Below are 27,378 nucleotides of genomic sequence, written 5' to 3'. Positions count from 1 at the left end.
ACTGTCTGTAGGTTCTGCTGTACGATTGGATAGAGCGCAATCAGCGCAGCGTTACTCCGTGCATGCCAAATCTCCATAGGCATTACCAACACCCAGCGTTAGTGTGCATGATCAAAATCAAAACTCAACCCTCAAATATCCAATGGATCTAGGAACGTAACAGCTTTCATAAATCTTGCAAATCTCAGATTTTAAAGATACTGTCTTTATGACCCAAATTATGCTATTTACCCTTTGTCGCACATTTTTACACTATAATAAATGTTTCTGACTGATATTGATGCAATATCGTTTTCAACCAGAGATTTTTGTTTTGTTTTTGTTACTCTTTAAAATCCTTAACTCTATCTGACTATCTAATTAACATAGTACACAAATCCCCATAACAATCCTTACATTTAAGGTAGAGATATCTGTTATTTTGCATGTGATGCGTCTCAATCCACCACATCCACCTACACTCTAAGAATTAGGGGTTCAACAAGGGTTCTTCTAAGATCCCCAAAGTTCTTCGAAGAACCTTAGGGTTCTTGGCACTGAAAATGGCCCCCAAAAGGTTCTTCCAAGAACCCCATAGGAGGTGGGGTTCATTGAGAAACCTCCTTAGTTGGTGGGGGTTCTTGCAGGAACCTAACTGCCCAACTGAAACATTTGGATTTGAATTTGAAAGGACAGCAGGTGCTGTTCAATGTGTTATTCAATGCGTTTCTATGAGCTATAGTAGTAAAGGCCAAATTCAACATTTTATGAAATATTTTTTATATAAAAAATGTTTGATACCTAAAGGGGTCCTAAAATTCTAAATCAAATAGCTAAATGATCCATAGTATGACCATCTTAAAACAATTCCATATGTTAGCTTAGTAGAGCCCCCCATCCCCCCCACCCCAATTTTGATTGATGAGATGACATAGTCAATAAGAACCTTCATTGTGGCATAGATAATTAAAAATAATTGAACCAATGTAAGTAATTGAACCAATGATTTGAACATTTTACTAAGCAATTGCATGCCTAGTGCCAACATGATTATTCCTGAGTTAATCACACTTACCTTACACAATCAATCGGGCATGGTTCTTCATATGAATGTCACTGTGTGGAATGATACAGAATGCAGGATTGATGGATGAGGTGCGAGGGGCTTACCCATCCGATACCCAAATCAGCCTCTTTTGTCCGCAGCTGTGCCAGCATGAGTCTAGCATACTCAACCCTACAGGCAGAGGAGCCTCATTACCATAGTCCAGTCACTGAGACACTCATTGTGACACTCGTTTCCCCTCTTTCTCTCTGAGTCTATATCCCCTCTCTCTCTCCACTCTCTCTCCCCCTTCCAACCTCTCTCCCTCCCCCCTCTCTCTGACTCTTCTGTCGCTTTTATCTGATCTTCGCCCGCAGGACCTGCGTAATCTTCTCTCTTAGCCCCTCTCTGGGTGTCTGAGCCCTCCTACTGTCCATCTATTTGTAATTCCAATGCATTTACTCATGTTTTCTCTTTATCACAGAAATCCTCACTAGGATGTTCTACCTAATAAAGCCTCTTATCAGTGGTCTGTCTGTGATAACGATTATAAGTACCAGTTGGGCTGCAGATTTAAAATAAGTATTTGGATCAAAACACTTTTTTTTATTGCATTTTTGGCAGCAGTTAGTTCACACATTAACAATTTCATTGAATATTAATAGAATGTCACAAGTATTTCCAGTCGACAAACAGTAGGTACATTTACTTCTATCAAGGTGTGAAGAAGGTATTTAATCTATGTCCAGAGGTCAGAGACCACTGAGCATTCCCCTAAACATATGTACAGTGCCTTCAGAAAGTATTCACACCCTTGACTTTTTCCACATTTTGTTGTGTAACAGACTGAATTTAAAATTTGTTTTTTTTTGGTTGTCACTGGCCTACACACAATACCACATAATGTCACAGTGGAATTATGTTTTTCAAATTTTTGACTAATTAATAAAAAATGAAAATCTGAAATCTCTTGAGTCAATAAGTATTCAAACCCTTTGTTATGGCAAGCTTAAATAAGTTCAGGAGTAAAAATCTGCTTAACAAGTCACATAAGTTGCATGGACTCACTCTGTGTGTAATAATAGTGTTTAACATTGAATACTCCTTTGAGCATGGTGAAGTTATTAATTACACTTTGGATGGTGTATCAATACACCCAGTCACTACAAAGATGCATGCATCCTTCCTAACTAAGTTGCCGGAGAGGAAGGATACCGCTCAGGGATTTCACCATGAGACTAATGGTGACTTTAGATCCGTTACAGAGTTTAATGGCTTTGATAGGAGAAAACTGAGGATGGATCAACAACATTATAATTACTCCACAATACTAACCAAAACCGGAGAAACTTGAATCAGAGATGCTAGTCTGCCAAGAGACTCAACTAGCGATTGCATTACTTCCTGTAATTCACGCTTGCGCAATTAAGATTCAGGCAGAAGTCAATGGAAAATGGTCACGTTCTAAGCTACAGAAAGTAATCTTATTTTTAGTCAAAGTTGAGTATCATGTTTGTCTATTTAGTCTAGCTTGCACAAGTCGGAGAATCTTCTATCGACTACTTTCCATTTTATGTCCACTTTCATAAGCGATATAAACAACAAAGTAAATCACTAAAGAACACGTTTATTTTGGCCAGTTCAACGTGAATTGTTCACTAGCATAACCAGTTTGACGCATATTTTATTGGAAACATGTTGCTGTGATAATGTTAGGCCTATCTGTCTTAGGGCTGGCTAAGGCTACCACACATTTTGGGGCTGTTTTGCTTCCGCTGGTGCTGGGGCCCTTGTTAAGGTCAACGGCATCATGAACTCTACCAAGTACCAGGACATTTAGCCACAAACCTAGATGCCTCTGCCAGGAGGCTGAAACTTGGCCACAAGTGGATCTTCCAGCAAGACAATGACCCCAAGCACACAAAAACCTACAAAAAAATTGTTAATTGACCACAAAATCAACATTTTGCAATGGCCATCTCAGTCTCCGGACTTGAATCCCATTGAACACCTGTGGTTTGAATTGAATTGAGCAGTCCATAAGTGCAGACCGAAGGACACCAAGGATCTGGAAAGATTCTGTATGGAAGAATGGTCTAAGATAGATCCCTCCCAATGTATTCTCCAATCTCATAAAACATTATAGAAAATGCTAAATGCCGTTATCCTCGCAAGGGGAGGGCGCACAAAGTATTGAAAACAGATTTTTTTAAAATGATTTTTTTAACATATAATGTTTCTCTGAGCAATTTTATAAAACAATATTATTTTCTATTTTGTCTTTGCATACATTATAGCTCAGTATTTGTATTATTTATTTTTACAGTCTTTTTTACTCATTTTATCAAGGGTGACAATAATTTTGGAGGTAGCTGTCAATAAGCAATTATAATAAATCAAGGGCGAAAATATCTAATTTCCTGTCTTCATACCATGTGACTCTGACTTGCAAACCCATTGAGGCTCTATATAACCTGCCGTAATTGCCTTTGCCAGTTTGCATTTTCTGAGATGAGAGACACTCTGATGGAGTGTCTCTGATGGAGTGTATCCCCACCCAGTCAGGGTTTGACGTCTGTTCCAAAACAAACAGTTCTGAACCAATCAGAAACCTTCTCAAAACAATTCCACATCAGATTCAGGTACGCTACACGTACTGCAGTTGCCTTAATCTAAAAAGCGGACATAGACAAACATTTCTTAGATATACAGTATTTTGAACCACATTTAACAAAATTAAAATCAAGCTACACAGATTCAAAATATTTGAATATTTTATTTTATTAAAATATCGCATGGCAAATAAAGTCTAAAAACAGAGGGAAATTACAGCACAGTGTTCAAAGCATGCCATTTCCCAGTAAAAAAACTGTCATTCAAATGATCTCCACAAAGAAAATATTTACAATGATTTTAATTTGTCCTTATTTGACATGATGCACACCTTACTAGAAAAAATTTAACAGTCATGATCATGATTCTTGTACATTTACGGGTTGATCCCTTTCAAAATTGAGATAAAATTATAAAACTATATACACAAAATATACATTTCAATCTGACTCACAACTCGACCTTTGATGGTTATGTTTTAAACAATGATTTGAAAAATATAACCATGATAGCTTATGACTATTTGTATCATTTGTTGCTTTCATCTGTTATGTCTTTTAAGATCAGAGAAAGTACCTGGATAATGCATAATGTAATAATCCATGATGAGTTGTCATTGGTTAAACCATGCAGGACTAGTCCACTCCACTACAGTAGGAGGGGGGGTTTCTCATCCGCATTATATGATCCAAAGAATATCAGGGTTGGAAAAAGACACACATGAAACTGTCAATAGGAAAATCAGTGTAAAACAATACATAACTTTGTTATCGTTACTCTTTGGAGTATTATCTTAAAATAATATCCAGGCCAGCCCAATGAGAAAGTACAGTAATATTTACAGAATCTTTAAAAAATGTGCACAATATTGCTTAAAGCTAAATATAGTTGTAACAAAATAATTGACATCAACCATTCCATCAATCTATCCTGGTCCTTTTGTGCTCTTTTGGCAAGACGGCACAAACAGATCTGTGACCTGGCAAGCATTAACTTATGCCTGTCATTAAACCAGGGTGATTATGGTTTTATAAAACTCCCAGGTGTTGCTAGGAGGTCACAAGGGCAGGCATCATGGGTCATGTCCAGCAACCAGCGTCTAGCCCCCTTTCTAGATCTGAGACTCTCCCGTGTTTTGGACGCTCTTGGATGTCTGGGGGACACAGACAGAGAGAGGGCACAGACAGACAACAACGTCAATCAGTTGGTTTTTGATTTTAGTCAAAAACCAACTACATTATTAATGTACAAGTGGCTCTGCTGTCTCGCTCTCTCACCCGCCAGACAAAATGCTCCACTTAACACCTTCCTCACCCACCTCCTTGTCTTTATGGAGCTCCGGCTCTGGCCCAGAATCACATGTTTGCCAATGTAATGGAAATGTTAAAAAATGACAGTTCTTTTCCTCCTTTGTTGTGCTTTGAAAGGTTTTTTAAATGCCCTTTGAGCAATCTCATTAGAAGGAAACGACTAGACTGATCACACCTCTGCTCAGGCCTGACATGAAGTCCCAAACCACGGTCAGTAATGATTAACGATTAAATGAATGGACTGATTAATTAAAGATGTCTCTGGATGGGGAAAGAAGTATGAATTTTACAATGCGCTGTAAAACAAATGTTCCAAATTGTCAAATCCATTAACCCTGTGCCCTCTCTGAGAAATTGAGTTTGAAGTACTCTGAAGTTTGGATGAATGCACATTGGACTTGTATCTACATATTCTAATATGCTTATATCCTTTGGATAATACAGTATATGTAATATTTTATGCATAACGTTGCCTTGCATAACTTTAACTTGCAGATCAGTCTTAATATTACAGATTCTGGGTTCTATCAAGCAAATGTTTGCCTAATTTCTAATCCCCCTATTTTTTAATATATATATATATATATATATATATATATATATATATATATATATATATATACATATACATATACAGTGGGGGAAAAAAGTATTTAGTCAGCCACCAATTGTGCAAGTTCTCCCACTTAAAAAGATGAGAGAGGCCTGTAATTTTCATCATAGGTACAAGTCAACTATGACAGACAAATTTAGATTTTTTTTCTCCAGAAAATCACATTGTAGGATTTTTTATGAATTTATTTGCAAATTATGGTGGAAAATAAGTATTTGGTCACCTACAAACAAGCAAGATTTCTGGCTCTCACAGACCTGTAACTTCTTCTTTAAGAGGCTCCTCTGTCCTCTACTCGTTACCTGTATTAATGGCACCTGTTTGAACTTGTTATCAGTATAAAAGACACCTGTCCACAACCTCAAACAGTCACACTCCAAACTCCACTATGGCCAAGACCAAAGAGCTGTCAAAGGACACCAGAAACAAAATTGTAGACCTGCACCAGGCTGGGAAGACTGAATCTGCAATAGGTGAGCAGCTTGGTTTGAAGAAATAAACTGTGGGAGCAATTATTAGGAAATGGAAGACATACAAGACCACTGATATTCTCCCTCGATCTGGGGCTCCACGCAAGATCTCACCCCGTGGGGTCAAAATGATCACAAGAACGGTGAGCAAAAATCCCAGAACCACACGGGGGGACCTAGTGAATGACCTGCAGAGAGCTGGGACCAAAGTAACAAAGCCTACCATCAGTAACACACTACGCCGCCAGGGACTCAAATCCTGCAGTGCCAGACATGTCCCCCTGCTTAAGCCAGTACATGTCCAGGCCCGTCTGAAGTTTGCTAGAGTGCATTTGGATGATCCAGAAGAGGATTGGGAGAATGTCATATGGTCAGATGAAACCAAAATAGAACTTTTTGGTAAAAACTCAACTCGTCGTGTTTGGAGGACAAAGAATGCTGAGTTGCATCCAAAGAACACCATACCTACTGTGAAGCATGGGGGTGGAAACATCATGCTTTGGGGCTGTTTTTCTGCCCCAAAGCATGAGATTTTGAGTGAAAACCTCCTTCCATCAGCAAGGGCATTGAAGATGAAACGTGGCTGGGTCTTTCAGCATGACAATGATCCCAAACACACCGCCCGGGCAACGAAGGAGTGGCTTCGTAAGAAGCATTTCAAGGTCCTGGAGTGGCCTAGCCAGTCTCCAGATCTCAACCCCATAGAAAATCTTTGGAGGGAGTTGAAAGTCCGTGTTGCCCAGCGACAGCCCCAAAACATCACTGCTCTAGAGGAGATCTGCATGGAGGAATGGGCCAAAATACCAGCAACAGTGTGTGAAAACCTTGTGAAGACTTACAGAAAACGTTTGACCTGTGTCATTGCCAACAAAGGGTATATAACAAAGTATTGAGAAACTTTTGTTATTGACCAAATACTTATTTTCCACCATAATTTGCAAATAAATTCATTAAAAATCCTACAATGTGATTTTCTGGATAGTTGACGTGTACCTATGATGAAAATTACAGGCCTCTCTCATCTTTTTAAGTGGGAGAACTTGCACAATTGGTGGCTGACTAAATACTTTTTTCCCCACTGTATATATATATATATATATATATATATATATATATGAACACTACCACCCCTCCCCTGATTGTAGAAAACTAACAGCCAACAATACTTCTTCTACTGCTACTCACAGCTATCTTCGCTCACATATACAGTACAATCTAATCTTAATTCCAACCCTCAGATGTCCACAGACTAACCCATCTTTCCCAGTACACTACCATTTTACTATTTCCTTTTACAAAACATCCTTATATTTTACTGTGATGTCTTGAACCTCTCTATTTGTACCATTTCTTCCAAGATTGCCCTAAAGATAAATACTTTACCTAAGAGTATAATCATATTTCCCATTGATTGATCGTTGTTTTTCAGATCTCTTAACAGTGCTGTTTGTAGGTCCATCTGAACACAGACATTATGACTTAACAACCACTCCTGGACCTGACTCCAAAACCGAGTCACCGAAGGACAGTACCAAAAGAGATAATCTATTTATTGTGTTTCCTCATGACATAGTCTCCACAGGACTGACTGTTCAATGTCCCATATATTGAGCATTAATTTTGTTGTGAGAATTTTATATAGTAGTTTACATTGAAAATAACTTATTGATGCGTCCAATTTTTGTTTTGTACTGTATATCAGTTCATCAACCCGATTCAATGGTATTGGGACATCAAAAACCTGTTCCCAACTATCTTGAATTTTATGCTGCATAGTTGTCAAACCTCAATCCTATATTGAAACTGATACATTTTATTTTTGTGGCAGAGCTGCAATGAGTTGGTTATACTTTTGTATTGAGAATTTATCGCCATACACATTTGTTAATTTCTTGTGTGACATAATTTGACCGTACTTATTTACATTGTCATTCGTAAACATGATAACTTTTTTTCGTCTATCAGTACCTTGGAGTTTATATTATTTGCTGTAATACTTGTTCTGCCTCTTCTGGAGGATGAAATTGGAATTTTAACCAGCTCTGTATGGCTTCATTTAAAAATAAGAATACTTTAAACTGGGATCTGTTATCAATCCACTGGAAATCGTTTGTTTTAATCAGTATAACAGCAAAAAGCCCCCTTTTGAACATAGGATGTGCCTCTTAGTATCCTGCTGGAAAACCAGTTTGGATTTAGATATTATTTTGGTATAATAGAGGCTTTAAGAGAGCGGTTTAATGCCTTAATATCCAAACTCATGTTGGTTATATAAATATGCCCGTTTAACTTAATCTGGTTTGCCATTAAAATGAAATATTTTTTTCTCGCATGACTTGAAAAAGGATTCTCCTGAAGTCAGTAGAGCCATGAACAAACATGTAAACTGTGATATCAATAGAGAATTAATCAGTGTAACTTTCCTGTAGATGGACAGGGATTTCCCTCTCCACGATTTAAGGATCTTATCTATTTTGCTAAGTTTTCTATTAATAGTTCCAAGATTGTTAAACTTTGCTGGTATATGTACACCAAGCACATCAACTTCACCATCCGCCCATTAAATCGGGAGGCCACATGGCAATTTAAAGTTTATATCTTTTAGAGACCCAATCCATAATATAGTACTATACTATACTACTATACTTATCATAGTTGGGTTTTGTCCAGAGAAACTGGAGAAATTATCCAGGTCCTCAATAAGGCCCTTTAAGTTTGAAGATTGAGGACTTGAATCATTGGCGTACATCAATACTTTTGTCTCTAATCCATAAATGTTTTGCCCCTTCAAGCTTCAATATGTAACTTTTTGGGCGACCAAATTCACATAGAAAAGTGAGTTATAGATCTGTCATTCTCATTGAAAGTCTAAGAAGCGGTAGATCTGTTCTGTGAGCTATTTCTATGCTTCCCATTCTTAAGTTTAGTTTTTGCATCTTTTAATTTCAGTTTTGTACACCAGCTGAAAATACAAAATTTTTGCAGTTTAGATGGTACAATGATTCTCTACACTATATGTGCTTGTTTTGTCACATAAACTGAAATTAGAATTTTTGCAACCAGAAAATGGCAGAGCGATTTCTGCATGGTGCAGCTTTAATGTTATCATTAGATCAGATTTTTACAACTAACAGTTCAATGGCTATAATAAAAAAGTCTGGTGACAGAGGGCAACCTTGTTTTACTCCTCTTGACTATTCAACATTCTCAGAGAAGTAACCGTTATTTATTATTTTACATAAAGGATTGTTGTACATGACTTCTACCCATCTTATGAGAGATTCTGCAAAAGTAAAAAAATATCTAGACGCACAGTATCGAAGGCTTTCTCAAAATCTGCTATAAAGATTATACCTGGTTTCCCTGCATTCTCATAGTTTTCAATTATTTCTAGTAGTTGTGTAATGTTGTCTCCAATATATATTCCTTTTAAGAATCCCGTCTGATCGTGATGAATAATGTCTGGTAGGACCTTTTTAATTAAAATATATATTTTTTGCAAATATTTTTGCGGTGCAACATTGAAGGTTGAGGGGCCTCCAATCTTTTAAAGTTACTGGGTCTTTTTTACTGCCTCCCTGGCTCCTGCTTCAGTAAGAGAGTGATCAGTCCCTCTTTCTGTGTCCGACAGGTGGCAATTAATATAAGAGTAATTAAAACATAATAGTAATGGATCTTTCAGTAGTTCATAAAAAGTTTAATATATCTCTATTGGAATGCCATCAAGGCCAGGGGTTTTCCACGTCTGAAAGGAGTCAAGTGCCAACGATAGTTTGTCCTGTGTAATTAGGCACTCACAATATTTTCTGGGTGCCTCAAATAGTTTAAGATGATTTTTTGGGAGAAGGATATCACAAAACTCATCATCAAATGAGATTTGAGGAACTTGACAAGAGAACATTCGTTTGAAATATAGATAAGCATTTCTCCATCTTTGTAACTATTTTCTGTAGGTTATTTTTGGTTGTGTTTCTATATTGAATGTTTAGGAAAAACTTGTTTTTTAGATAAGTGAAACACGATTTTTCTTGAATAAGTTCCTCAGACTCCTTTTACTTTGTGTATAGATTATTCAGTGCTTCTGTAGTACATTCATCAATGTCAGATTTTCCATTTCTGTTGTAAGTCTTTTCTCTGTTGACCGATTTTTGGGGGGATGAATTTCAATTGAATGGCCTCCCATATGATAAGTGGGTCCGCTGAACCTGTATTGTGCAAGAAAAAGTATGTTATGAAGTCCTTAGTTTTTGTTAAGAAAATTCTGTCAGCCAATAAACCCAGGTACAATTTTAAATATCCCTGTCCTTGTGGAAAGTCTGTCATAGTTATATGGAGGGATATATGTCACGACTTCCTCCGAAGCTGCCTCCTCTCCTTGTTTGGGCAGGCTTCAGTGTTCGTCGTCAACGGCCTTCTAGCCACTGCCACTCCTCATCTCATCATTCCATTTGTTTTGTCTTGTTTTTACACACACCTGGTTCATATCCCCTCATCAGTACCTGTATAATTATTCCCTCTGCACCCCTGCCTTTGTGTGTGATTGTTTATTGTGGAGGTGACGATAGCTCGGTGGAGCCATATATATTTGTATTGTCAGTATATTCACCCGTGTGCTTTGTTTTCTCCAGTGTGCCGTTATACCGCACTGTAGTGTTTTACACATTGCTGCGTACCGCTGTATTTGCTGAATAAACCATTTATTCTGTGATTTACACTCCTACGCCTGACTCCGTCAAAATCACCTGCTACAGAATCACACACCCAACAGCATGGAGTCAGCAGGAGCGGAGAATATGCATGGGGTCGTTGAGCGGGTCCGGGAGCATTCCAACATGTTAGCCAGCTTGGGCGACGCGATGGATCGGGTTCTCCAGGTTGTCCAGCGCCTGGAGAGGAGAGGAACCGATCCTTCGGAACCAGCTGAGCGACCGGATCCAGCCACCCACACCCCAGCGCCTCGAGGGAATACGACGGGACAGCGGCCCGCTGCCAGGGTTTCCTCCTGCAGCTGGACCTCTATTTTTCCACCATCAGCCCGGCTCCATCGGAGCGGGAGAAGGTGTCCGCCCTCGTCTCCTGCCTCTCGGGGAAAGCTCTGGAATGGGCCAACGCGGTCTGGAGTGAAGGAGGAGACGCGTTGGACAACTATGGGGAGTTCGCTCGCCTCTTCCGGGCGGTGGACATGGCCATCCGGTTGGACAACCTGCTGGCTTCGATAAGACGTCCTGGAAGGGGCCTGCCCGTTTCATCCCCCTTCAACCCGGATCACGTGCCGATGGAGCTGGGTGGTGCAGCGATCCGGGAGAACGGAGAACGACAGATCCTGTGTCTCTCTTGTGGCAAGAGAGGACATTCTGCTGCACGCTGTCGCCAGAGTTCTTCTGGGTCTGAAGGCGGCAGGCAGGGCACTCTCGCGTCACCCCAGGTAGCGCAAACCCACACTCGTTCAGAGCCCTCTGCTGTACACTTCACCATCCACGTCCACTTCCCTGATTACACGGTAGTTCCCCAGTGTAAGGCACTGGTCGATTCAGGCGCAGCTGGGAACTTTATGGACAGGTCTTTAGCTAATAGTCTATGTATTACATTGGTTCCCCTATCCATTCCATTGCCCATCAAAGCACTTGACAGTCGACCATTAGGGTCAGGTTTTGTTAGGGAGGTTACAGCACCAGTCACAATGATTACGCAGGAGACCCATAGGGAGCAAATCACCTTTTATATTATTGAGTCCCCTGATTTCCCTGTTGTGTTGGGTCTTCCCTGGCAAGCACTACACAACCCCACCTTTTCATGGCCGCAGAGGGTTCTCACGGGGTGGTCGCAAGAGTGTCAGGGTAGGTGTCTAGCTGTTTCCGTTGGTGCAACCACGGTGGAAAGTCCAAAACGCAGGCGACCAAAACGCAGGCGACCAAATTACCACCCCATCGGGCGGGGGATTGCGCGATAAACCTCCGGTTAAGACACTGTGCCTCCCAGGAGTCATGTATGTCCCCTGTCACAGGCTGAAACGGAGGCTATGGAGACATACGTCTCCGAGTCCCTGTGCAAGGGGTTCATACGGCCCTCCACTTTACCCGCCTCCTCAAGTTTCTTTTTCGTGAAGAAGAAAGACGTCTGGACTGACCACCATAGAGCGGACGTTACGCACAGAGCCATCTCCACCTCAGTGCCCAGCTGGGCTGCGGTATGTGCCGTCTTTGTACCAGGTGATCGGGTCTGGCTCTCGACCCGGAACCTGCCCCTCTGCCTGCCCTGCCGGAAGCTGAGCCCGCGGTTTGTGGGGCCGTTCAAAGTCCTGAGGAGCGTAAACGAGGTTACGTATAGGTTACTACTCCCTCCTGATTACCATATTAACCCCTTGTTTCACGTGTCTCTCCTCAGGCCGGTGGTGGCTGGTCCGCTCCAGGAGTCTGAGGTGCGGGAGGTCCCTCCGCCCCCTCTGGACATCGAGGGGGCCCCAGCGTACTCCGTCCGTTCCATCCTGGATTCGAGGCATCGGGTGGGGGGCCTTCAGTACCTCGTGGAGTGGGAGGGGTACGGTCCGGAGGAGCGGTGCTGGGTCCCGGTGAGGGATATCCTCAATCCCTCCCTGTTGCGGGATTTCCACCATCGCCCTGCTCCGCGTCCTCCTGGCCGTCCCCGAGGCCGGTGTCGGCGCGCTGCTGGAGCTGCGCATCAAGGGGGGGGGGGGTACTGTCATGACTTCCTCCGAATCTGCCTCCTCTCCTTGTTCGGGCAGGCTTCAGCGTTCATCGTCACCGGCCTTCTAGCCACTGCTGCTCCTCATCTCATCATTCCATTTGTTTTGTCTTGTTTTTACACACACCTGGTTCATATCCCCTCATCAGTACCTGTATAAGTATTCCCTCTGCCCCCCATGTCTTTGTGTGTGATTGTTTATTATATTCGGTGGAGCTTTATATATTTGTATCGCCGGGATGTTCACCCTGTGCTTTGTTTTCTCCAGTGTGCCGTTATACTGCACTGTAGCGTTTTACGCATTGCTGCGTACCGCTGTATTTGCCGAATAAACCATTTATTCTGTGATTTACCCTCCTGCGCCTGACCCTCACCCGCTACAATATAAGTTGATGATATGATCACATTCGATCCTCAATCAATACTTTTTTCACTTTTGGCACCATAGATAAGGATACCAGAAAATAATACATCCGACTAGCTTGATTAAGCCTCCTCCAAGTATATCTTACAAGATCCGTTTTTTGAGCCAATATCAGTAAATTCCAATGTGCCCATAATATTCATAATCTCTTTGAGCACCAGAGGGTGATAGTTGGTAGTATGATTACCTTTACGGTCCACTGACTTCCTTCCCTTACCATGTTATTTGTATCTAATTAGATTATTATAAATATTTTCAAAGAAGTTTGGATTGTCATTATTCAGTCCATATACATTTATGAGCCATTTCTGTTTATCATCAAGTAGTATATTCAAAGCAATCCATCTTCCTTGAGGATCTATTTAAATGGATTGCACTTCAAGATCTAGAATTTCTTAGCCCATGACAGAAATAGATTTTACCATCCCATTATTTTTCCAAGGCCAGTTCGTCAGAATATATTGAATTACCTTCCTGTAAACAATAAATATGGTAGAACTTTTACTCGCAGAACTTTACCACGCAGAACTTTACCTAGTATAACTTTTTTGCAGAACATTGCCTCGTGTTCGGTGTCACTCAAACTCAACTGTGTTGGAGGGCGTAAGTACATCACATTGAAGGACTTTCTGGTCTTTTAGATATTGGCTACTCAATTAGTAAGAGTTAATACCTGTGATTTGCTGTTGCTTGACTGGTTGGAGGAAAACTCAGAGTACTTCGTCTTCCGTGGTTCACAGACGCTGTCCAGGATCTTGCCATACTCCTCTCTCACCTACAAGGTGCAGAAGAGAGCACTATGAGCAGAGACGGTAGAGAAAGCGAGACATCTAACAGGCTTATTTCCTTTGGTCGAGCGGGGGTGGGGGGGAGGGAATAAGTAGACCAGAACCAGCTGTTATTGGGCAGTTTCCCATTTTAAAAAAGGGTCACGGTTCCTGTCTCTGTAAGTGGGCGTTCCTTCTCTAGTGTGACCATGTTTGAGCATGCGGTAAAGCATGCTTGCGCGAGAGAGGGAACGCTCATTTACATAGACAGGAACCTTGACCATTTCTTTCAATGTTAGACTAACCGTTTCCCCCGCACATTGACTCGGTAGCGGTACCCCCTGTATATAGCCTCGCTACTGTTATTTTACTGCTGCTCTTTAATTATTTGTTACTTTTATTGTTTTATATTTTTTTAGGTATTCTTTCTTAAAACTGCATTGTTGGTTAAGGGCTTGTAAGTAAGCAATTCAAATGTAAGGTCTACTCCTATTGTATTCAGTGCATGTGACAAATACAATTTGATTTGATTTAAACAGCCTTCATGCAACATCTTCATTATCCACCATATTTGTTATGAGTCCAACAAGCACATATTTGCCTACCCTTAACTGTAGGCCCTACAGTAAACTAAAACCAATCAGTATTCTTTAAACACTTAACAACTCATTTGGAATTCAGCCAAAGTAGTATAACCCAGAGCCATGTATTTAGAGAGTTGGGCCATGAATGTCTAGAATGACCATAATGATGCATTTACATGACAGTACAACATTCTATGGCAGCCATGTTAGCTCCCCATGGGGAATATTTAAACAATGCTATGTAACTGAATATCTAGAATTAGAACAATATTCAGAATTCTAAAAGTTGGCCTAACTCTCTAAATATATGGCTCTGGTATAACCTATCGATTAGAAATACAACACATCCATGCTGGACAGGACTGACTCCCCCCAGGCTTTTCTTTGTCTACAGCAGAGCCGTCCAAAGTGAGGCCCAAAAGCCAAACTTGGTCCTTGACATTTGGTTTGGCCCACCAGAAGCTTCCAGAATGATCTTATGTATTGATGAGCAATGTTATTTAAGGTTTTTTGGTCCACGGCCCACTACTGAGATTACATTTCATCCCACCAAGCCTAACAGTTTGAACTCCCCTGCATAATAATAATATAATATGCCATTTAGCAGACGCTTTTATCCAAAGCGACTTACAGTCATGCGTGCATACATTTTTGTGTATGGGTGGTCCCGGGGATCGAACCCACTACCTTGGCGTTACAAGCGCCGTGCTCTACCAGCTGAGCTACAGAGGACCACATGCATGATGTCCATATTAGGAGTGCTTCGAGGACCCTGGTTGACAGAGTCTTGAGTCGTGACGTACCTGTTTAGAGAGCAGGCAGTGCATGAGGAACACCAGGACCCCCTGCAGACTGTTGAGGATGGTGAACAGGTAAGACATGGCCAGCGTGCTTTCCTCAAACTGGAAACAGCCAAAGATCCACATAGTGCCCAGCACACACAGCTGAGCCACTGCAGTTATGGTGAACGCCCTGCAGGAGGCGACAAACACACACAAAGTCAGATTGAGAGCATTGGTCACAACACATCATACAGTAAGGCCTGTTTTTTTCCTCACATGTTCTGGCCAGGAAAAACAGTGGTCCTTTGTTATGGGCTATAACACAGCTATGTGTGAGAATGTCTGTTTCTTTGCCGACTCACTTGATTTTGCGGAGGTTGTTGAGGTCCTGGTTCAGGCTGGAGAACTTCTGGGCCAACTTCCACACTGTGATGAGGAAGAAAAACACGTTTACCTAGGAGGGGAGAGGGAGATAAGTAGAACTGTAACATGACACAAAACATTGTAAGTAGGACTGATGAAACTATTCTATCTCTGATCTGTGATACACACCATGATGATGATACAGACAGGGCCAAAGAAGCTCCAAATGAATCCATCCTCCAGGTTGAGCCAGCAGCTAAAACACACAATACACACATGAATACACATGAATACCTGATCTCTATAGTACACAACAGACAGAAGGACAGAGAGTCAGACAAATGGATATAGGGAATCCAGTCAGGAGATGACACTATCTGGGATCGATGTAGTGGCCACTCACTGGCGCTCAGTGCCGTATCCTTTGGCGTTGGCGAGGGCAGAGATGGCGACGATGACAGCAGGAACTCCATAGCCCCCCGCCATCATGTAGAGGGGCCTGAAGGTGGTGTTGAAGACCAGGACCACCATCCTGAAGAGCTGCACTCCCTCCAGACACATCCAGCAGAACGCTGCCAGGAAGAAGAAGTGAAGTAACCCTGCCACCACTGCACAGCCAGCCTGAGGAAGAGAGGAGAGAGGGATGAAGAGAAAGGAAATTAAGGGGTGAGAGTGATCAAGAAAACTAAATGTGAAAGAAAGGACAGATACTGTTGAAAGTGATAAGATTCACAATACGAGAAGTTACCCACAACAACAACAAAAAAAATTACCTCTATCAACATAGACACAGCGCCTATGCCACATGTAAATGTTACACACATTGTCACATCCTCTGACCTCGCACGCCCAGAAAGGCTCAGTGGAGTTTTCCTTATTCAATCTTGTTCCGAGGGCAATTCTGCCTTGAGGGCAGAGCGAATGTGATTGGTTGGATGAAAGCTTACCTGGTTCTCAGTGCGTGAGATGCCGATGAGGAAGATCAGGTTGGCGATGAAGAGGCTGAGGCAGAGGTGGAGGTGGATGGTATTGCGGGTGCTCTGGATGGAGCGGATCAGGGAGAAGGTGAGGATGCAGAGGAAGAGACAAAGCAGGGACAGGGACAGGCCCACCCAGGTGATCAGCTGCAGCTGGAATGTGTCCTGGAGGGATGAATGGAGACGAAGACACACGTCACCATATAGTCACAGCAGTGGAGGCTGCTGAGGGGAGGACGGCTCATAATAATGGCTGGAACGGAGTAAATGGAATGGCATCAAACACATGGAAACCATGTGTTTGATGTATCTGATACCATTCCACCTATTCCCAGCCATTACCACGAGCCCCAATTAAGGTGCCACCAACCTCCTGTCAGTCACAGTGACTGACACAACTTTCATGGATGTGTCTTAATATAGACAACATACCCCTGGATAAACAATAATGGAGCCCTATCTAGCCAGGCAAGACACAGAACAAATTCTCAAAACAATGTCTTCATGGATTCACTGTTCTCAAATGAATGCAAACGTTTTAAAAAGCCAAACGATCTCCAATTGCACAACTAAATTGCAAAATTATATAGAAAGTGAAATGAAACTATTAGAAAAGGCATTGTTCCTGCTCTATCTTACAGCAGAAGTACAGCTAGACTAATAGAGAAATCCCCTCACCTTGAACTCATAGAGAGCCATAAGAACAGCAAAGCTGCTGAGATGGTAGCAGGAGCACACGGTGTGGGTGGCATTGGACTGCACCAGGAAACAGCCTCGATCAGACCAGGTCCCGTCTCCCAACTCAGCATCCCAGTACACACAGGTGTAGTTCCCTTCATCTGACTGGGAAACAACATTCATAAATACCATAGAAGAGAAGTAAAAAAACAATGTACAATGTATTCGAGGGACAAACAAGAGGCTGACATTTCGGTGTGTCAGACACTTTTCTTAGACCTAGTGCATCATATGAAGAAGTTTTGATACTGCTGAATTCACATAGACCATTGTAATGGGATAGAGGGGTAATGATTTTGCTCCTCACCTCCTTCAAATGGGAGAAGGTGAATGTGACTGGCTCCTTGAGAAATGTGGTGTTCTTGTTACTAACGGTAGCCGTCACCACTTTGGAGTTGATCTGGAAGCTGTGGCCCTCCTGTGCCTTCAGCCCTGAGAAGGAATGGTTGGTGGATGTCTCCAGACCCTTATAGCTGAGCAGGGACACTGTCGCAAATCCTGAGAAAGCATATCAAATCAAATCATATGTTATTGGTCACATACACGTGTTTAGCAGATGTTATTGCGGGTGTAGCGAAATGCTTATACTTCTAGCTCCGACAGTGCAGTAATATCTAACAGGTAATATCTAACAATTTCACAACATATACCCTATACACACAAATCTAGTAAGGAATGGAATTTAAGAATATATACATATATGGACAAGCAATGACAGTGGCATGGACTAAGATACAGTAGAATATTATAGAATAGAATACAGTATATACATATGAGATGAGTAGTGCAAGATATGTAAACATTATTAAAGTGAATAGATATATGTTTAAGTCTAGGAGTTTGTACACTGTGTACTTTAATTTCACGTCACATTATATCATTACATTACATTATAAAGATTGGTTCTGATGATTGTGATGGCAGTGTTGAAGTTTAAAATGAAGATGGGGATGATGAAGATGGTAACCTGGGTAGGAGGCATCTCCAGCAGCAGTCTCCCAGTGGCTGTCTAGCTGAGCGTGTGTAGAGGACAAGGTGAAGGGACCCTGGGGTGAGGAGGCATTTCTCTGCACCAACAGCTCCACCTCTGGAAGCAAATACATTCACATCTTTACAAACAGGCCTAGGTGAGATGTTACAACTCTCAGAATGGTTATCTGCTATAGAGGCAGACTTGTACACAGGAAATTATGCTATGAAATGTAACCCATATAACCTAACGAAATACTTTGCCAGCTATAAAAAAATGGCCACAAATGAACTTATAACTTTCTTTGTAGAATAACAACTTGTCTTCCGTACAGTGGCTTCAAAAGCCAAAACAATCATGGCTGAGTTTATGTGTCTGGACTCTTGAGGGGAACAGGAAACCACTGGAATTAAACATAAACTGGAGTTTAGGACGTTCTCCTACCGGTGTGAGATTTGGACCTCCTGGTCTCGGGGTGTTTCAGCAGAGGTCCTATCATTCTCAGAGCAGTCTCTACCAGGTCCAGCAAGACACTCACTTTCTTGTTATCATTCAGAGGCCCGCCAGACAGGAGCCTGTCTATAGCAGACAACAGAGCCTACAGAGACACAGAGAGAGGTGGGGGAGGAGGGGGGACATAGAAACAGTTAGAGAGGCTGAGACTTTTATTTGTCACATGCACAAGTACAGTGAAATGCTTAACTTGCAAGCCCTACCCAACATTGCAGTATTCAATATCAAAATAGTATAACTAATAAAATAAATAAATGAAATAAAAACACAAGAAATAAGAGAAGAAAAAAAAGAAGAAGAAGAATGCCAGTACCAAATTTACATGACTATATATTTGGCATACACTAACCACAATGCTATGGTTAGAAGTCATACAGCGAGAGGAGGCTAGTTTCTATTATAAGCTAGATGTACCAACAATGCTGGTCATCAGTCGTTGTTTCACTCCATGTATTCTTTACTTAATGTGTGTGGGCTGTGTCTGAACCTGCATATGTCAACCTCTTTATGATAGATGCCTGGGTTATAATGAGCCTCAAATATAAATAAGAGCCTCTAATATAAATAAGGGACTCTAATATAATGAAGGGCCTCTAATATAAATATGGGACTCTAATATAAATAAGGGACTCTAATATAAATAAGGGCCTCTAATATAAATAAGGGACTCTAATATAAATAAGGGACTCTAATATAAATAAGGGACTCTAATATAAATAAGGGCCTCTAATATAAATAAGGGACTCTAATATAAATAAGCAGTAGTACCTCTAGCAGGGCCTCTCCATCCACTGGTCCTGTTGTCTTACTCTCACTCAACTCCAGACAACTGGTCCTCATCAGGGCCACAGCATCCTGCAGAACTGGGAGGACCTGAGAACGAGGGATGAGGAGAGAAAGAGAGGAGGACGTTAGTCTGTATTTTGTTCTGCAGATACCTGTAGGTGTGAATCATTACACTGTATACTCATGTGGCTTACCAGCTCAAGATGGTTCTCACTCACAAACGTGTCACAGTTCAACTCTGTGGAAATAGAAGAGATGAGTGAATAAGGCATCTTAAATGAAAATCTTAAATGAAAAAAATGTGTTGACAACTTGATCATGCAGCGGAGGTATTGTGAAATTTGAATGTTGAATCTCCATCTCAATGAGAATGCTGATCTATAAATGTGATTCTCACCAGTACACTTCCCCTGCGGGTCTCCGTAGTTGGTGAATCCTGCATGGCACGCACACCGATGGCCACCATCGGCGGCATTATGGCACATTCCATTCCCTCCACAGATTGACTTATTCATTTTACACAAATCTACAAAGGAATGACAGAAAGCACAGGTGACATTTTCATAAGGTGTTCACATCTACCTAAAACCGATCAAGTCACATAATATCAATTACACATTCTGGTCATAAAGAAATTAGTATCTGGTGCTTCATGAGGAAGAGGAGCAATTGAGCAAAATACATCAAATTATTTAACTTTCTCAAAATTCACAGGTTTTCCCAAAATCCCGGTTGGAAGATTCCTGGAATTAGCAGAAAATATGTAGTCCTCCAACCAGGATTTCTGGAAAACCCATCCAGGGTGATAATACAATTCATCCCATACCTTTATCACCTTGAGCATCCTCACTGTTTGTGGTTGCTGTCCGGTCTGTGGTGGCTTTCTGATCTGTTATTTCCTCACATGATTCTCCATTCCCTGTGAATTGAGCTTTGCCAGACTTCAGGCCAAACCCTGGGTTGCAGACACAGTAGTAGTCGCCTGGTGTGTTGAAGCACTGTGTATGCTTCCCGCAGATTGTGATGTCTTCCACACACTCGTTTCTATCTACATGGAGGTAAAAAAGACCTTTAGGAATAGGAAACTCTCACCATTTCATACATGACGACATCCTGTATATGCCTGAAACGCTCTCTGGATGTACTGTACACATCTTTTGATATTTAGTGTTATCACCAGTTGTCTATGGCATCTTACCTTTACATGTGATTCCTTGGCCCCCCAAAAATATTTCCACTCCAGTACTGGAGTCAAACCCATAATTGCAGATGCAGAAGTAGGACCCTATTGTATTGTTACACGTGGCATTGGGACCACAGGCGTCCTTATTCTCCCGACACTCGTTGATGTCTTGAGGGACAGAGAAAGGAGTAGTCAGTCACACCTCAAATGCTAACATAGAATATATACTGAATTAAAATATAAGGGTAACATGTAAAGTGCTGTTCCCATGTTTCATGAGCTGAAATAAAAGATCCCAGATATTTTTCATAACGCACAAAAAGCTTATTTCTCTCAAATGTTGTGAACAAATTTGTTTACATCCCTGTTATTGAGCATTTCTCCTTTGCCAAGATAATCCATCCATCTGACAGGTGTGGCATATCAAGAAGCTGATTATACAGCATGATCATTACACAGGTGCACCTTGTACTGCGGACAATAAAAGGCCATTTTATAATGTGCAGTTTTGTCACACAACACAATGCCACAGATTTCTCAAGTTTTGAGGGAGCGTGCAATTGAATGCAGGAATGTCCACCATAGCTGTTGCCAGAGAATTGAATGTTAATTTCTCTACCATAAGCCACCTCCAACGTTGTTTTAGAGAATTTGGCAGGACGTCCAACCGGCCTCGCAACCGCAGACCACATGTATGGCGTCGTGTGGGCGAGCGGTTTGCTGATGTCAATGTTGTGAACAGAGCGCCCCATGGTGGCAGTGGGGTTATGGTATGGGCAGGCATAAGCTACAGACAGCAAACACAATTGCATTTCATCGATGGCAATTTGAATGCACAGCGATACCGTGACAAGATCCTGAGGCCCATTGTCGTGCCATTCATCCGCCGCCATCACCTCATGATTCAGCATGATAATGCACGGCCCCATGTCGCAAGGATCTGTACACAATTCCTGAAAGCTGAAAATGTCCTAGTTCTTTCATGGCCTGCATACTCACCAGACATGTCACCCATTGTTTGGAATGCTCTGGATCGATGTGTACGACAGCGTGTTCCAGTTCCAACCAATATCTAGCAACTTCACTCAGCCATTGAAGAGGAGTGGGACAACATTCCACAGGCCACAATCAACAGCCTGATCAACTATGCGAAAGAGATGTGCTGCGCTACATGAGGCAAATGGTGGTCACACCAGATACTGACTGGTTTTCTGATCCATGCCCCTACCTTTTTTTAAAGGTATCTGTCACCAACAGATTCATATCTGTATTCCCAGTCATGTGAAATCCATAGATAAGGGCCTAATTTATTTATTTCAATTGACTGATTTCCTTATATGAACTGTAACTCAGTAAAATCTTTGAAATTGTTGCATGTTGCGTTTATATTTTTGTTCAGTATAGTATAGTCACTATAGTGAATAAGTGTATGGATTCCAAAATTGCAGCAGTGCTGTGTTCTTTGGCCAGGACTGCAATGTATATAAATGCTATAAGGTAACTATAAAGGAGAGTTGTTTACCTATACATTTGTCAGGTGAGTTAGCTGTGTAGTTCAGCCGTTGTGTTGATGATCTGAACCCAGGAGCACACTGGCAGTAGTAGCTTCCTTTGGTGTTGATGCATGCTGCATTATTACCACATAGTGGTGGTTTTTTAGGGTCCTCAACATAGTCATTACACTCATCCTCATCTGGGGTCAAAAACAGAAGCATTGAGAAAGTGTGAAGAGAGGTAGAATGGTTGGGGTCTGGGAATGATCATTCAAAATATAAGAGATATACTGTATATATAGAATATATAATACAAGAGAAAAATGCACATACCAATGCACAATTCCCTGTTTTTAGAGAATCCTGGGCCACAGCCTGATACATGTTCCATCAGCGGGGCAAGGTGAAGAGCTGTAGAGTAAGAAACAGGCAGATTCTCCAATAAGTTGTCCCATTATCGTATGGTCAGTGCTATCCTGGATACGTAGGACATCCCTACCCTAAAGCCTAAGCCTAACCATAACCCTCACCTAACCCTAACCTTCACCCTTACCTTAGCCATTTTACATTTCAACTTCAATAGGGTAGGGACGTCCCAAGGATCACAGATAGCAAAGACCATTATGGTATTGGGGGAGTACCCTGAACATGTGCAATATTGACAAGTACATGACTAAATTACTTTTGTAGAACCAACCTTTGACTATGATTGTAAGGTTGTAACATTAATCAGTTGGAGAGGTTTCAGGCACAGGAACTTGCAGCAATAGTTTTGAAAGGTTTACTGAACCAGGCCTTTGCAATGCTATCTCTCTCTGTGCAGAAAAGGTATACCCCCTATCTGGATTTCCTCAGATTGTTCCTACGGCAACTGGGCTCACAGGATTTGCCCATAATAACCCCTGAACTGCACACAGCTGTCCGGAGGTGACCATGTCCTCTCTCCCAGGAATAATGACTGTAAACCTCCTCAGTCTGTATGATAATGAATGGGTAGTCAGTCCATTGTGATAATGAGTGGAGAGAAGAGGCAACAGTAGTGTGGAATGTTGTGGTCACAGAAATATTTTCCCAAAACGTTATGTAGGCACTGTTTTAAGTTCCACATTTCTGGTGCTCTCTATTTCACTCTAACTAGTAAAAATGATTAAGAAAAAAACATTTTATAAAGATGAAGAAAAAATAAATAGTGTAACTTTTCATTGAGGAACCATCTGTCAAACAGTGGTCTCTGAGACAGTAGTTTTGTTCTCTCCCTTCACAACCCTCCATTTATCCACCTCCACTCCATCTGCCAGCAAGACTGACACTAACTTTCCAGCTGGTACCATTGAACTGAGTAGCAGAATGGCTCTACTGTGTTTTCACTCCACAGATAACTGTTTTGCCAGAGTGTGACAGTTGACATCATGGCTCGTCATTATTCTACCCTTTGGTGCCTCTCAGGGCTTATATTCTATTTCCCTTTGCATAGCTTTCAAGATGGAGCCGATAGACATGGTCGCCCTGTTCATGGCTCCTAAGCAACTTTGCGTATTTTTTGTGTGTGTTATTTCTCACCTTATTAGCTCAGAACGTCCTTTGCGTTATTACAGACAGCTGGAAATAACTTTTGGATATTAGAGCGGCGGTAATTCACTGGCATTTCTACCAGAAATACAACTTTCCTGAATTGGATCCTTTGTTCTTACCCCCCAAGGCAATTACTCTTATCCCAGAGACTGCTCCATGATGCCGGACTCTTAGTGTGACTGCATACCACCCACTGCTTACGAGTATATTACTCGCTAAAGTTCAGTCCCTGGACAATAAAGTAGACGAGCTCATGGCGAGGATCTCCTTCCATACTGTCCCCTTCCACACAGCCAGCTGGATTCTCAGTACATCGCGCAGACAGGAATAAAGAACTCTCCGGGAAAAAGAGAAGCGGAGGTGTATGATTAGCTACTCATGGTGTGATTGTGGTATTTTACAGGAACTCAAGTCCTTTTCTTCACCCGACCTAGAATACCTCACAATCAAATGTCGACCCCATTACCTCCCGAGATAATTATCTTCAGTCATCATCACAGCCGTATATATTCCCCCTCAAGCTGATACCAAGACGGCTCTCAAGACGGCTCTCAAGGAACTACACTGAGGCCGCATTTATTTTAGCTGTGGACTTTAATAAAGCAAATCTGAGGAAAATGCTACTGAAGTTTTATCAACACATTGTCTGTGTCAATCGAGCTTCAAAAACTCTCGACCATTGCTACATTCCATTCCGGGACGGCTACAAGGCCCTCCCCCGCCCTCCCTTCGGCAAATCAGATTACGCCTCTATCCTGCTCCTCCCTTCCTATAGGCAGAAACTCAAACAGGAAGTACCCGTGGTAAGAACTGTTCAACGCTCGTCTGACCAATCGGAATCCATGCTTCAAGATTGTTTGGATCACGTGGACTGGGATATGTTCTGGGTTGCCTCTGAGAATAACATTGACGTATACACTGACATGATGACTGTGTTCATCAGGAAGTGTATAGGGGATATTTTTCCCTCTGTGACTATTTAAACCTACCCAAACCAGAAACCGTGGATAGATGGCAGCATTCGCGCAAAACTGAAAGCGTGAACCACTGCATTTGACCACGGCAAGGTGACTGACAACTCTGCATTCCACAGTAAGAACATCATACCAAAGGTCAAGCATGGTGGTGGTGGTGTGATGGTTTGGGGATGCTTTGCTGCCTCAGGACCTGGACGACTTGCCCTAATAGAAGCAACCATGAATTCTGCTCTGTATCAGAGAATTCTACAGGAGAATGTCAGACCATCCGTCTGTGAGCTGAAGCTGAAGCGCAGCTGGGTCATGCAGCAAGATCCAAAACACACAATCAAGTCTACATGAAAATTGCTAAAAAGTCCAGACCTAATCCCAATTGAGATGTTGTGGCAGGACTTGAAACGAGCAGTTCATGCTTGAAAACCCACACGTCACTGAGTTAAAGCAGTTCTGCATGGAAGAGTGGGCCAGAATTCCTCCACAGCGATGTGAGAGACTGATCAACTACAGGAAGCATTTGGTTGGAGTCATTGCAGCTAAAGGTGGCAAACCAGTTATTGAGTGTAAGGGGGCAATTACTTTTTCACACAGGGGAATTGGGTGTTGCATAACTTAAGTATGTAATTGTTGTGTTATTTGTTCACTTATGTTCCCTTTATCTAATATTAGGTTTTGGTTGAAGATCTGATAACATTCAGTATCACAAATATGCAAAAGTAGAGAAAATTAGAAAGGGGGCAAATACTTTTTCATTGCACTGTACATATATATTTATATATTTCTTAATTCCATTCCTTTACTTTTTAGATTTGTGTGTGTGTGTGTGTACGCAAATGTGTGAGTTTCAAAGACAAATTGGGTGAGGGTGAGTGGGTGTGAGTGTTATCAGACTGTGGGGTGCTTCAGGGTGAGATCACAGAATAAAAATACCACTGTTAAAGGCAGAGGAACAGAGGGTCTCTTTAGAGAGACGGACCCGGAGTCTAGGATGAAGAATAGGGAGAGTGTCTCTCTCTGGATGTCTCTCTGTCTACTGCTAATTCCTCTGACTGTGCTCCTTCAGGCTTTTAGTCCTCAGATTCCCAGAAGTCCTTCAGTGTTATGACAACGGTCTGTCCTTTAGGTTCCATTCAGTTCTGATGAGTGTCATTGTTTCCACATTAAGAGCTGTGTCCCTATGGATCTGTCTTACTCAATGAACCAGTAAAAAGTACTGGCTGATTTTCCACTCACTGGAAATAAGTTATAAACGCTCATGCCGTAAAAGTGATTTCACAAGAAAGCAAGACAGATATATTAGCCACACATGTAAAAGAGTTGCAATAAACTGTACAACTCAACAATTTCAACAGGCTATTAACATGAGTTTAAATGGATTCCAACCTTGGCACACATAGATGTCACATGGTCGTCTCAAATATCTCAAAGGGACTTGCCGTGCTCGCCCCCCTACCTTATGTCTTAAAGATGTTCTCAAATTATATGATTAAACCATTATATCATTAAACCTGCAATTACTGAGAAGAGTGAGGTACATTTCATCTGAATCCTTTCAATACAAAGGATTAAAAATATCTCAACCACTCCGCTTTACTTTATAACCTTTTTCAGTTGTTCCTAAATGCTGTTTCAGCTTATGTCAGGAATGATGTCTAATGCAACCTGAGAGTAGCCTGGTCCCAGATCTGTTTGTGTTTGGCACGTGACCATGACCATAGAGGTTGGCAAGACAGTAAGGACAGATCTTGGACCAGGCTAAACTGAAAGGTGTTCAAACCTGTAGTGACCTCCTGTGGGACCCTAATCATGATTATTTATTATTATTATGACCTGCCAATGAATTTCCACATTAGCATTTCAGGCGATTCCTAATTTAAGTCAAATGTTTATTTAGTTATCCATTGATGTCAATGGGAGACTAAGTGAAAATTCAATTCAAGTTAGGATTCGCCTCTTCAAGTTTAACAGCCACGTCTTCTACTTTATTCTTCATCTAACCATCCCTGACCAAACATAAACACTGTCTGGTTTAGTGCTTTCTCTCCCAAACACACAACCTTCTCCATGGCAACATGACTTCTGTGTAAACAGTTTACAAAAATGACTCACCCAGAATCAGGAGATGCACCCTGCCTGCCATAGTGAAGAAGAATCTCACTATCTCTTCTATGAGAATCACAACGCACAAGATCAGACCAGGGCAGGAACTCTGCCCCTATCTGAACGGTCTATTCAAAAGTGTGATAAAGATCCGTCTTCTCTTCTTCTCTGGAGTTTCTCCAAACTTCTCAGGGTAGTTTTACTGAAGAAAAATGGCATCTGTATCCATCAACTCAGTCAAGCTTCTGTCTAGTAAATTGAGCTCTGCTGACATCACCAAATGAGAGATAAAATGACAAGTAGTCACTGTGCTCTCATCACTTGCCTAGAACTCTCGGTCTCTGTCTCGCTTTCCTTCTCTCTCGCTCTGTGTGTTTGGCTGTGGTTGTCTGGGCTGTGTCTGGCTCTCTGACATACTAA

The 27,378-nt window shown here is 41.8% G+C and overlaps 1 protein-coding gene across 1 annotated transcript; it reads right to left on the bottom strand.

Moving 5' to 3' along the window:
• Positions 1–3,780: 3,780 nt before the first annotated feature.
• On the bottom strand, positions 3,781–27,351 carry LOC311147094 (adhesion G protein-coupled receptor E5-like). The gene is made up of 19 exons (XM_084183721.1): positions 26,968–27,351; positions 22,646–22,723; positions 22,342–22,512; positions 20,835–20,987; positions 20,463–20,684; positions 20,034–20,162; positions 19,831–19,874; positions 19,619–19,723; positions 18,782–18,935; positions 18,335–18,454; positions 17,675–17,865; positions 17,308–17,472; positions 16,600–16,794; positions 16,056–16,273; positions 15,842–15,908; positions 15,652–15,743; positions 15,311–15,479; positions 13,830–13,931; positions 3,781–4,790 (listed from the first exon to the last, which is right to left on the bottom strand). The coding sequence occupies exons 1-19, from the start codon at positions 26,996–26,998 to the stop codon at positions 4,749–4,751; spliced, it is 2,448 nt and encodes an 815-aa protein (XP_084039847.1). The 5' UTR covers positions 26,999–27,351; the 3' UTR covers positions 3,781–4,748.
• Between the last annotated feature and the right edge of the window lie 27 nt (positions 27,352–27,378).

Source organism: Coregonus lavaretus (assembly GCF_964263955.1).
Source record: "Coregonus lavaretus genome assembly, chromosome: 2".
NCBI classification, from domain to species: domain Eukaryota; kingdom Metazoa; phylum Chordata; class Actinopteri; order Salmoniformes; family Salmonidae; genus Coregonus; species Coregonus lavaretus.
This window is presented reverse-complemented; position numbering and strand designations above follow the sequence as displayed.

What these genes read in the sequence shown, in the direction of transcription:
- LOC311147094 (XM_084183721.1), bottom strand. Translation starts at nt 26,998, where the DNA reads ATGGCAGGCAGGGTGCATCTCCTGATTCTGG. An exon ending in CTGTCTGTATCATCATCATG is followed by an intron (nt 15,744 to 15,841) that starts GTGTGTATCACA and finishes CTCCCCTCCTAG; the next exon opens with GTAAACGTGTTTTTCTTCCT. An exon ending in CAAGCAACAGCAAATCACAG is followed by an intron (nt 4,791 to 13,829) that starts GTATTAACTCTT and finishes TGTGTCCCCCAG; the next exon opens with ACATCCAAGAGCGTCCAAAA.